Source organism: Daucus carota, chromosome 2 (genome assembly GCF_001625215.2).
Source record: "Daucus carota subsp. sativus chromosome 2, DH1 v3.0, whole genome shotgun sequence".
Lineage (NCBI taxonomy): Eukaryota > Viridiplantae > Streptophyta > Magnoliopsida > Apiales > Apiaceae > Daucus > Daucus carota.
In genome coordinates, this window is record NC_030382.2 from 23,787,857 (window position 1) to 23,801,614 (window position 13,758).

At 32.0% G+C, this 13,758-nt stretch overlaps 1 protein-coding gene across 2 annotated transcripts; it reads left to right on the top strand.

Annotated features, from left to right (window-relative positions):
• The first annotated feature begins 1,324 nt into the window (after nt 1-1,324).
• Nucleotides 1,325-12,882, top strand: LOC108206862 (uncharacterized). Of its 2 annotated transcripts, none has more exons than XM_017377283.2 (9): nt 1,325-2,110; nt 2,610-3,218; nt 3,380-4,015; nt 4,870-5,283; nt 7,740-8,287; nt 9,651-10,413; nt 10,696-11,076; nt 11,254-11,873; nt 12,211-12,882. In XM_017377283.2, the coding sequence occupies exons 1-9, from the start codon at nt 1,516-1,518 to the stop codon at nt 12,859-12,861; spliced, it is 5,217 nt and encodes a 1,738-aa protein (XP_017232772.2). In that variant the 5' UTR covers nt 1,325-1,515; the 3' UTR covers nt 12,862-12,882. The 2 variants fall into 2 exon arrangements, with proteins under 2 accessions (XP_017232772.2, XP_063943054.1); XM_064086984.1 differs by having other exon boundaries at nt 1,326-2,110; nt 10,134-10,413.
• The last annotated feature ends 876 nt before the right edge of the window (nt 12,883-13,758 follow it).

Consider the following 13,758-nt stretch of genomic DNA (forward strand, 5'->3'; position numbering starts at 1 on the left):
AAAATATATAACTAATTTTAAAATTAAAAATAATGATTTCAACTATAGTGTCAAATTACATAGAAAATGTGTGTCAAAAAATTAAGAAACAGATTTTTCGAAGGGGGGAGTAAATCACCTGCACAGTTGACATCTTCTAGGCTCAAATTATACATCACAATTGTGACATATATGATTATACAAAGACTTTCTAGTTCTTACCGATCTACAAGTCTTCCCAGCTAGCTCCACTTTACCGGACTTGTAAAAGTCAAACATTTGGCTGTTAGAACTTAGAAATCATAGTAGCATTTTTCTATGTATCAGCGACGTAGCATTTTGGTTGGTCAACATCTTCTAAATATACAGCCATACACCAAGCTTCTCTTTATATAACTAGCTTCTGGGTGCTTGCAAGTTTGTTGTATTACAATCCGAGAAATTTACACTGTTTTTTTGAGGTTAGGGGGGGCTCTAGCACCCCCTAGCCCCCCTCTGGTTCCGCCACTGGCTGCTGCCGTTGCTGAATAGATTGCACCGATATGAAGAAACTATCCTTCAGTCAATTATTAGTATCAATATCATAACTAGCAGCTTGGTTAGGTATATAGTTGAAGGTTTTTTATATATCATTTTAAAATAAAAATGCACAAATTATCTTATACCCATACAGTAGTCCTCAAACAACTTGCAAGTTGATTTTTCAATATATACGTAAAAACCCACCCAATATACAATTTGGGTTGCAAATGGAAGGAAAAAGTGTTGTTTAAGTCTACTACGCTATTATAAATATAACCGTAAAAACTGTTTATGACTTTAAATCCTCAAGTTGTAAAAAGAAACTCGGCCAAGTAGGTCCATAATTTGTTGAAAGAGGGAACTGTTAAAGAAATCATAGTGGTGGATTACTTAATTAAGCAAACATGAATACAGATTGTAAATTGAAAGCTTATTATTTCTCCTTCTATTTGGATATATAGATCGTTTAACTTTTCAACATACACTTCTAATCATTTAGTGTATAATAAAAATTATTAACTTCAAGATTTTCCTTTCTTCAAATAAAAATATATAACAAATATTATAATTAAAAAATTAAAAATAATGATTTTAACTATGCCGTCAAATTATTTAGAAAGGTGTGTCATAAAATTAGGAGACCGGTTTTTCCGGAGGGAGTAAATCACCCACACAGTCGACATCTTCAAGGCTCAAATCATACATCACAATTGTGACATATATGATTATACAAAGACGTTCTAGTTCTTACTGATCCACAAGTCTTCCCAGCTAGCTCCACTTTACCGGATTTGTAAAAGTCAACCATTTGGCTGTTAAAACTTAGAAATCATAGTAGCATTTTTCTATGTATCAGCGACTTACAGTAGCATTTTGGTTGGTCAACATCTTCTGAACATACAGCCTTACACCAAGCTTCTCTTTATATAACTAGCTCCTGGGTGCTAGCAAGTTTGTTGTATTACAATCCCAGAAATTCCATAGGCAGGAGCAGTGGTAAAGTAAAATATAGTTATGGATCTGGATACTCTCTTCGATGCTGCCATGGCCGGAGATGCTGCTGCCGTTGCTGAATTGGAGATAGAAGCTGATAGATTGCACCGATATGAAGAAACTATCCTTCACCTGCAATCAGAGAAGGGAAATACAGAACGTGTGAAATTCATTCTGAGGAAATTTCCACACAAAAATCTTTTGGCCAAGCTTAGTAGATATAAGCATACAGCACTGCACTTGGCTATATATGAAGGACAAACTGAAGTGGCTGAGGTCCTCATTGATGAGGCTCGCCATTTGCCACCTCTATCAGATGATGATAATAATCCTAAACTTACTTCTTTTCAAGCTTTTCTCAGGCAAGGTGATAAAGATATGGACACCGCCTTACACGCAGCAGTCAAAAGAGTAAATCCCACTATTGTTAAGCGGCTAGTAGAAGCCGATCCCACTGATACACATATTCATAACGATAAGGGTGAAACACCAATGTATATAGCTGTAGAAAACGGGCTCAACGATATTGCAGAGATTATCTATACAACTTGCACTGCTCCATCTTTCGACGGACCTCATGGTAGTACTGTTGTGCGTAACAAAAATTTTGATCAAGGTATGCTCTCTAAACACTCTTTTGGTAGTTCTTTGTACTCTCTCTGTCCGGGCAGGTTATTTAGAACAAGTCCAACAATGTCCTAGTTAAGAAATTATGTCCCAATAATTTATGACATATTTTACTAACTTCAACTCCAACAATGTGTTTTATTCTCACTATATATTAATTATTTTTATTATTAAAGATTCTCTATCACAGGTTCGACTCCCGAAGGGAGCGAAATTTGTGATTATGCCTCCTGGACCAGATTATAACTTACGACATGATATAAGACATCATAAAGTATAGTCTTATAATTTTTTTCCTGAATAAAATTTAAACGTTTAAACTTTTATTAAATTTTTTCTTTTTAAATGTTATGAAACTAAAATTTATAAGAGCTTCAAAATGCGTGGAAACAACCTAAACAATCTCATGGACGAAGGGAGTATCTTTTGAGCTTGCTTAATCCTTTATATTTTTTGCTAAACGTTTCTTCACATATACACACATATAGGTATGAGTCCTTCAGGAACACTATACAAAATTATGGATAGATATAGTTTGTATGTGGCTGCCATTGAAGGAGATACTGATGCCATAGCTAAATTGGAGACGCAAGCTGATATACTCAACCAAGGGGATTATCAAAAGAAATACGCAGAACGTGTGCGAGATATTTTGAGGGAGTTTGCAAAAAAAAATCTTTTGGCTACACTGACTTCAGAGAAACAAACTACACTTCACTTGGCAGCAATATATGGACACACGGAATTGGCTGAGATCCTCATCGATGCAGCTAGACATCTGCATCCTTCAGATAATGATAACACTCCAGAAGATCCAACTGCTTCTTTTCAAGCGTTTCTTCGGAAAGCTGATAAATTGTTGAACACTGCCTTACATAGAGCAGTTATGGAAGGTCACCCTTCTATTGTTAAGCTTTTAGTACAGGCCGACCCCACTGATACACATATTCAAAATGATGAAGGCAAAACACCAATGTACATAGCTGTGGAAGAAGGGTTAAACAGTATAGCAGAGATCATCTCTACAACTTGCACTGCTCCATCTTTGCTCGGACCTGATTGTAGTACTCTTGTGCGTAACAAGAATTTCGACCAAGGTATGCCTTATAAAGACTCTGCCTCTTTCCTTGGCATGCATACCCTTTTGTTAATTAAACTATATATAGTTCCTTTTATGTTAAATTTCTTTTTGACCATATATTCAACGTCATGATGATTCCTAAAATACACACGATTTGACACATGTTTATGTATATAGCTACAAGCCCAGGTGAAAGCCTATACAAAATTATGCACAAAGATGCTCTGTATGCAGCTGCCTTTGCCGGAGATGCTGATGCCATAGCTGCATTGGAGATGCATGCTGATAAACTGGACAAATACGAAGAAACTATTCTTCACACAGAGTCCGAAAACGGAAATACAGAACGCGTGCGATTTGTATTAAGGGAGTTTGCAGACAAAAACCTTCTAGTCAAGCTTAACAAATATGAACAGACTGCACTTCACTTGGCATCGTGTGAAGGACACACAGAAGTGGCTGAGATCCTCATTAATGCTGCTACACATTTGCCCCCTCCTTCTCTAAATGATGATAATCCAGTTACTGGTTTTCAAGCTTTCCTTAGGCGAGCTGATGTTGACATGGATACTGCCTTACATGAAGCAGTTAGGAAGGGTAATGTGGCACTTGTTAAACTATTAGTGGAGGCCGATCCAAGTGATTCACATACACAGAACAGTGAAGGTGAAACGCCAATCTATATAGCTGTCAAAAGGGGGTACTATGATATAGTGAAGGTGATCTGTACAACTTGCACCGCTCAACTTGATTTGGATGGTCCTGCTGGTAGGACAACTGTTTTGCATATTCTTATCAAGAATCTCGACCAAGGTACATGTAGGATATATGTTATACTCCCTAGTCCCTTTGGATTAGATTGTTAACATTTTTTTCTCACACAGTTTCTAAGACCTCCTTTAGGATATATATATAGACACACACATGTACGTGTTCTCCTAAGTTAAAAAAAAAGTTATGAAATTATGTTTTATGAGTACTGTAAAAAATTGAGAGGGACAGAGGTAGTATATATAACAATTTAAAATGTTTTAAGTGACCTTTTTTTTCTTTTTGTGATGATATACAGATGTGTGTGTATATATATAGTTTTTTTATATTCTTTACCCTTACCATAAATAGCTCTATATGTTATTAGAACATAATGGTCCAATATAAATTTTATACGAGTCCTAATACAACTTCCAAATATACATATAACCCCTGTTTGGGCAAGGCAAGCGGAGCTACTTCTTGCTTGCTTGCTTTTCTTGACCCTTTTGAGTAAAAAATTAAGAAGTATTTTTAGAAGTTGTGAAAAAAAAGTTAAAAGTGGAAAAATACTAGTTTTTCTTTACAATTTATAATTCTTTTCCAAACAATTTAGTAACACAAAATTATTTATTTACTTATCACTTCTACTCCATTTTTTTACTTTAATTAGAAATAATTGTTCATGTGTTCTGCTAAAATCAAAATAGAACACACTCAAAAACATTTTTGCCTTGCACTTTCTATAAAATACGACTTTCTACATATCCAAGACCAAACCTGTTTTACTTGATAATTACAAGTACTCTAATATATTTCAGCATCATAAAATAAATCTTATAACATCTTAAATATTTGAACTACAAATATGTCAAAAGGGAGATTTTCTTCTAACATTATTTGTACTTTCCTTGCAGGGACTAAAGAAGAAAGAACAGATGTGATTAAGTTAATCATTAAAGCCTTCAAACATGCAAATAAGCATGGGACCTCAGACGAAAGATCTAAAAGGTTGATGCAGTTCTTCAATAAGACTAATGAGAAGAGATGTACGATTTTTGAACTAGCGGTGGAGGAAGATCATTTGGACGTGGTTCGATTAATATTAGAGAAAAATCCCGCTTATCATAGGCCAGACAGATATCCTGATTTAATTGGTATCATGCCTTTAATTTACAAAGTCATGGACAAAGAAAACAATGCGATGTTCAATTTACTCACCAGAGCATATCAAAAGGGAGTTCGAATTGTCGAATCCCAAATGACGGTCGAAACCCGTGAGGCTGCTAATATGCACAAAATGATCTCTGCTATTGATAGCCGCAAGGAAGGTACACATTATATCATTTATTCAAATATTATTTAAATATAATACTTTAGATGTTAAAGTTTACTTGGAGTCACACGAGTAGAGTTATATAGTTTTTCTAATAATTTCAATTTCAATTTATTTTTGTTTTACTATATTCTTAAATATCATATAAATTGAAAATATGTTCTACACTATAATTAACATGTATAAGAATTATTTTAAAGTTGGAGGGCGTTATGTTCAAAACTATAAATAATAAACAATTATTTTAATGATTATAAATTGTGAAGGGTGTTATATAGAGAAAAATGGTAAATGATGTTAATGGTAAATGATAATGATGTTTAAGACAACTGTGATAAATTATACTCCCTGTACAGTTTCCTAACCAATTGTATACATTTCAAACATTTCAAAAGTAGTAAATTTTTATAATATAAAATATCATTACACCAATTATTTTGATCTTCCACTATCTCCATTCTATAATAATATAAACACCATTACATTCACTTTTCCTCAACTATTTCAAATCTATTATTAAATATAAATGGGTCCACCACTATACCCATTTTTCATCTAACATTACTATTTTTTACATATTTTCTTGGTCTTCGTGTCCCAACCAAATGTATACAATTGGTTAGGATGGAGGAAGTATATAATTTTGGCTATTTAAAATTTTTTTGTCACTCAACTTATGTTTTAGAAAATTACCGCTTAACTATATGTTTTTTTTTAATTTTATTCATTGATGTTAGGTTCGTGTTTTTGTTTTGTCACTAAAGTTAGGTTCATATTTTATTATTAGCATTATATTAATTCTTTGTGTAACATTGTTAAAATATAGTGGTAGTTTGTAATATTCATGTATCAAACAAAATATTATAATTATGTTGAACAGTTAAATTTTTATTAAAATGAATATTTATTTTGAGACCAAAGTGTTTCTTTTTGTCAACTAATTAGTGGGTATAAATTAGAGATAATTGTCATAATTTAATTCATATATAACTTTTGTGCAAATTCATTAGCTAACAATATTTATTTATTTTTCAAAATTAAATAATAAATAACATTACTGTAAATGAGTGTAACAAATAAAATTAATATAAATATTTATTATGTAAAATTCATTCACCAATGATATTTAATAATCGAAGTGTAAATAATTATGAACAAATAATTTTTTGTAATTATTTGTTGAGTAAGGGTATATTAGATAATTCAAAGCAAATTTTTTGATCTCCTTTTATTCTTGTTTGTCATTTAATATTTATAATAAATGATTTAGAAACTAAATCAACACTTTTTGAAACTGTGTAACATTTCAAAGCCAATTTAAACTATTTATCATCTTTTAACCCATTTTAAATTTTTAATAGGAAATTAGGTAAACCTTTGATATCATGGCTAGACCATGATAGTGTTTCGATTTGATATATTCAAGTATAGTTTCCTTGATTTTTATTTCTACTTTTTTTAAATTTTTTAAAATATTATATATAATCAAAAAATAAATAATGACATACCATATAATGAAAAATACTATATAAAAAATGATAATTTGTATAATACTTCTTCATTCAAAACTATTATAACAATTATCATAAATATTTGGTCAAAAGATAGTTATCCATACATAGATAATATCGTTTCATACTTTCGCTTATTATAATTTAATAATCGCACAATATATAAATTATCTATTAAAATATATTTACTTTACATAAACCAAAGTCAAATTAATAAATTTAATCATAAATATTTTATCCATTTATAAATTTGAAAACTCTAAATACTTAAATAAATTTTAAGGGTTTTTATGAAATACCTAATTTTAGAAAGTATTTTACAAAAATAATATAATTTTTTAAAAACAATTAGCAAAAATATGATAAAAATTGTAAAAATAAAATTTTGTTAAAAGTTTTGGCAAAAATACTAGGGTGGATGTGAAATCATATATACAAATATTAGCCACTACAAACACAATTACATGTATAATAAGTTGTAAGTGATTGTAAAACTAATAATAAGTGCGGGGACAGGTCTAATACCAACTAAATGCAACTTTACACTAGTCAAAAGGTTAAAAACTTTCATATCATGGAAGAAAGAAGCTGACTTTTATCAAATCTAACATCAGCTCGGCCTTCTTTTTTCTTTCTAAGCACACCTATCCTTTTTCCATATCCTCCACCCTCAAGTATTAAGTTTCATATATTTCTCTCTTGTTTATTTCCATATCCTCCACCAGAAAGAACTATTAAGTATCATATTTTTTCTCTTGTTTGTCTTATATTCCATTGTTTGTTCCATAAATGGATTTGTGATCAACATTGCATTCAATATTATAAATTAAAAAACATTGCACTCAAAATAGATACAATATAATGCAAAACTGCATTCAATATAATGCAGACTGTTTTCAACTATTATTACTTTTTTTGACGTTGTAAATTTTTTTGGCAGAATATGTCCTCAGCCTGCTAAATAATCGGGGTGTCCAAGATCTTGTTACCTTTTACGACAATCTAGGATGGACAATACTTCATCATGCAGTGTATTACGAGCATAATTCCATAATTGGAATCATAATAGAAGCACAAAAAACATATGGACATGGATTTATATATCCGGATAAGACATCAACACCCTTCCATATAGCAGTCCAGAAAGGATATGTTTCTACCATGAAACTTCTGTTAAAGTTGTGGCCATCTTCATCTTCTGCATATATTGATGTTGATAAAAACGGAAGAAATATATTACATTTAGCAGCATTGCAAAATGGAAAAGAGATGATTCAATGCATTTTAAAATATTGTCCACAAATTAACAAAGAGTTTGTGAATAAGAAAGATGAAGATGGAAATACACCTCTTCACTTACTTATTCGTGGTGGTTGCTTCATTCCAGAATTCCTTAGATATCAAGGACTTGATATAAAGATAGCAAATGAGAAAAGATGGATTCCTCGTGACATGTTGTATTTTCAAGATCAAATCGTTGAAGATCAGGTACTTGCACTTTCAAAAACTATTTTCCTATATTTTTTGACCTACTATCCTGTGAAATAATGATTATTATAATAAATAGTATTTATATTATATTACTAACATTTTAGGACTTTTACTCACCAAAATATAAATAGTTGTACTATATAAATCACTGTCAATATATTTCAAATTAAATCACTTTCAAAATAAGTGAATATATAATTAATATCTTGTCAAAAAACAATTTTTTTTGTCAAATTATGTGGATACCTAAGATCCTTTTAGCGGGTGAAGTTGAACATTTTAAACATGTGTATCATCCTCATATATACTTAGGTTTGAATTTGAAGCTTGCGTAAGATTATAAGTGTTTTCAGGTAATAAGTTTTTATATTTTTTTATCATATTTTTAAATAACATTATTAATAATATATTTATAACTAATGTTTTAAATATAAAATTGTAAATTAATATTACATTTGGTCATAACAAAGACAATATTGTACTTGAGTATTTTTAATAACAAAAAAGTATGATTAAATTGTTTATATTTCATAAAATCTCTATTTGCTAATGATACAATGAATTATATCCATATATCTAATAACATAATTTAAAAATCTAAACTTTTACACTACTCAGTACCCTAATATTATATGTTAGACAATGCATAATAAGATACACACACATATACATATATACATATACATATACATATATATATATACACACACACACGAGCTTTCATTTATTTTCTTGTATGTCTTTTTCTAATTATTAAAAAAATGGAATTTTATTTAAGTCATATGTGCACACCATTTTACTATCATAGTCACTGTATTCTTATATCATTAATGTAAAAATTGTTTTTAAATTTTTTTATGACATGTTTGAGAACATAAATATCATTTGAAGTTTTCAAAGTTCATGTTTGGATGGAAAATTTAGGATGTCAAAATCCAAAAACTAGCAAAACTATAATTTGTAATTAAATTGAAATCATGTCATTTGAAATTAATTAAATATTTATATTATATAATATTAATTTTTCATATAATAAGTGTGTAAACAGCATCACCAATTTATTTATTCACACTTAATTATTTTTCTCAAATTTGTATCAAGATAATAGATCTGAAACAACTATCCACATACATTAGTTTTATTTTATTTTTACTAAAATGTTTTTTATTAATAATTTATGATAATTATACGAGATGCACATTTTGAACACGCACATAACTCAAGAAAATAAAGTGTGCGCAATATATAATGCATATATAAGTGTGATACGGACAATTCCGGCTTTTCACTGTTTAGGTCATGTATATGAAGTATGTATCTGATTATGATTATAGTTAAATTGTTGTTTTTTTGTTTGCAGGTGCAAATCAGGATTTCACTTGATGGTATCAAAACTGATCCTACAGGGGATAGTAAATTTTCTCTTTTTGTACTCCCAAGTAGACGAATGAGAAAAGATGTGATTCTTGATAGACAAGCAAAACTGATGATACAAGAAAAGTATACAAGGATAAAAGAAGATCCTGATGTCATTGCCAATTGTTTTGCCGATGCCATTGCCGGAGATCCTATTTCCAAAGTTGCATTGAAGATGAAAGCGGATAAACTGAATGAATGGGGAGAAACTATCCTTCACGTTGAATCAAAGAAGGGAGATATAGAAAACGTGCGATTTATTGTGAGTGAGTTTGCAAACAAAAGCCTTTTAGACAAGAAAAATAGATCAAAACAAACTGCACTTCACCTTGCATCACAACATGGACACACTCAAGTGGTTGAAGCTCTCATTGATGCTGCCAGACTTCTGCCTAATGATGCGCATAATCAAGTCACTTTTCTTCAGGATTTTATTAGGCAAGCTGATGCTCAAAACGGGAACACCACATTACACCTTGCAGTCCTTAATGATAACATGGCGATTGTAAAGCTCTTGGTGGAGGCTGATTCAAATGATAGTCATGTTCAAAATGATGAAGGCAAGACTCCAATCTACATAGCTGCTGAAAATGGGTACAAAGATATAGTGAAGGTGATCTGCACGACTTGCACAGCTCTGTCTTTAGATGGTCCGAGTACCGGGAGGACAACTGCTTTGCATGCTCTCATGCAGAATATAGACCAAGGTATGGATATATGAAAAATGCTTGATGCATAAAAATGAATATACAGTTTTTTACAAAATGACATGTATGTGCTAAGTTTTGATTGGAATTGACCATTGTATTTATATAAATAACATCAATTAGAATATATCATCTCAACTATCATGTCAGTTTTTATAAAAAAGTTGACCACTTATAAGGCCAATGGCTATAAAAACACCAAATTAAACTAAAGAGTAACTGAGAAAATGTAGTTCTAGCTCATTTTGGCTTGTAGTGATTAGTATTACTTGACCTTGACAGAAGGAACAGATGGAGAGAGCGATGTGATTAGGATGATGGTTGATGCAGCCCAACGCTGGAGTAGAGCACAGATCGCATCAGCTACTGATTTTGAAGCATTATTTAGTAGAACAGATGAGCTCGGAAGAACTGTCTTGCAAATTGCTGTGGAGAGAAAAGATGTGAACGCTGTTCGACTGATACTCGGAAAAGATCCCGCCTATCAGCGTGGTGGTGAAATGAAAAGAAATGGTCTTATGCGTTTAATCTGCAAGGCCATTGATGACGAGTGTAGTGATAATATTATCACAGCACTCTCTCAAACATACAAAGCTGGAATAATTGACCATGATCCCAACGACGTGCTTGCCTTAATTCGTGCTATTCAAGACCTTGATAAAGGTATGTAATATATACACTGCATTATGAGATTATGAGACTAACCGCTGCTATCATATTTAATAATTTGATTACTTTAAGTTAAATTTTCAGTATAATTGATACCGTATGTGGCGTGAAATATTTCTCTTCGACTTATGTTTGATGTAATACACTTGGTCACATTTTTTTTCCCTTCAGATGCTGTATTACGTCTATTGGGAAACGCTCAAAATCTCGCAACTTTTACAGAAGATAATGGTTGGACACCGCTTCACTATGCTGTGTATTACGAATTTGATGTCATACTTGATGCCATGATAAAAGCACAAAAGGATGTGGGATACCCATTTGTTTACAAAGATATGGAAGCAACGCCATTTTATGTAGCAATCGAACGTGGATATACTTCTACATTGATACGACTTATGGAATTATGGCCAACTTTGTCTTCTGATGCGAACTCTCCATACACATTCCTTACTCAAGATGGTCAAAATATACTACATATGGCAGCTGTTGCTCATGCTGCTGAAAATAGAAAAGCTGTTGCTCATGCCGTTGATACTAGAAAAGCTGCTGCTGATAACAGAAAAGAGATGGTACAAAGTGTTCTGAAGTATTGTCCGAATAAATACAAGGACAAGATTTTGAAACAAAAGGATAAAAATGGCGATACTCCTCTCCATCTACTTATCTCCCATGGTTGTTTTATTCCCGCACTAATAAAACATAAAGGACTTGATACAATGGCAAGAAACAAGAGAGATTTTACTCCTCGAGACATGCTCTACGTTGAAGATGCTACTGTTGTCGATCAGGTACCTAAGGAACCTCACTTACATTTTTCACTAATTGATGAAAACTAGTTTTCTGTCTTTTTTGAAACAAAAAATAACAAAGTACTGTGAACTATAGAATCTTCAGTATTGTTTACTCTGAGTATGCACTAAATGGTTAACTCTCTTTCTTTACCTTCCATTCTTGTCAACCATGCTAGCTAGCTCTTTGGCTAATTGCAGTAGAGGTGTTGAGACAGGAGCAATTTTACTACATTGATGTATTTAATTTCTCTAAAGTTTCATCACAATCTTATTATAAAGGTTAATGTCTCTGAATTAAGATATTGTGTAATTATTTGTTGACCTTTATCTGTAGGTGCAAATTAAAATTGCCCTTGACGAGGTCCTGACTAGTAAATCAGGCTGGAAGCTTTGGGGTAGAAAGATAGAGAAGAAAGCGGATATTTGGAGATGTAATAAAACTCCTCCAAGTAAACGAAAGGAAAAAGATGTGAAATTTGAGGGAGAGAAGAAGATATTAGAGAAGCAGAGGACAAGAGATCGGAAAACATATCAAATCAGGACCAACACCCAAATACTAGTTACTGCACTGACAACCACAGTAGCTTTTACTGTAGGATTTACTATGCCGGGTGGTCTCCATCAGAGTGGTGAGCATGATGAAGGACTAGTGATTCTTTCTAGAAAGACAGCTTTTAAAATATTCATGGTCTCAGACGCACTAGCTCTACTGATGTCAACATCTTCATTATTTTTCTACTTTCTTGAATCGATGAATGAAGATCTCCAGCAAGTGTCACTGCTTAATGCTTCATCAACTGTGCTGAACATTCTTTCTATTTCGGCAATGATGGTGACTTTTATTGCAGGAACGTATGTGGTCTTATCCGCCACACCAGTTCTTGCCATAGCCATTTGCATCATCGGTTCTCTCTTTTTTTTTCTTATTCTTATTCTATGGATCATGAAGATAGTATTTGACCGTTACAAAAGAAATAAAGATTGAGTATGCATATCGTTATTTCCACATGTTTTAATGAATCTTCTAATATAATGATGTCTTATGCATGACTCCAGTATCAAGTGATCTGTAATTATGTATCATGCTTCTATACCTAATACTCGTTTAATGATCTCAATGTTAATACCCTGAAGTTTTGTTTAGGCTTCCCTAGATGCATTCCAACTATTTCTGCAGCAGAAGTTACCAAATATCCTTCTTAAAGCTGGAGAAGAAAAGAGGACTTCAACTCACTATCAACCTTGAGTTACATTAGAAGTCAGAACCAAAACCACTATGTCCCGCGTCTCTATACATTTCAAATAGATCCGGGTGAATTAGCTCCGTACACTTAATTCAGTTTGTTAGTTAGAAATGGTCTTCCAACACAGCCTCTGAGTCTCATATTCTCCACTCAAAAACTTGAAGAAAATTATGTCGGGGCCCTTTAATATTTTAAAGATAAAGTTCAAATTCGAAGAAGATTAAAAAGGCAGACCATGTATATAATGTATCTGAAAATTTCAAATGCCACCTTCATACTATATTTAATTATAATTCCTAAATTACTGGCAGTCCTGGTAGTGCTGCAGTTCAGAACGTCAATGAATTCCCAGGTTGGTGGTATAGGGACCGATTTAAAATAATCCTAATTTTAAGTTTCAACAACCTATCATAAGTAAAAAATAACTAAGATATATGAACATTTAGCTGTTACTAGTACTCTCTTTTCCCTTTTAAGTAGGGCTGTCAAAAAAGTCCGAAAAATCCGATATCCGTCTGAAAAATCCGTATTTGTATGCGAGATAAAGTCGATATTATCCGTATCTGAAACAAAGCCAATATTATCTGCATCCGAATCCGACAATTCCGGATACGGATAAGGATATAGGCATATTCGTA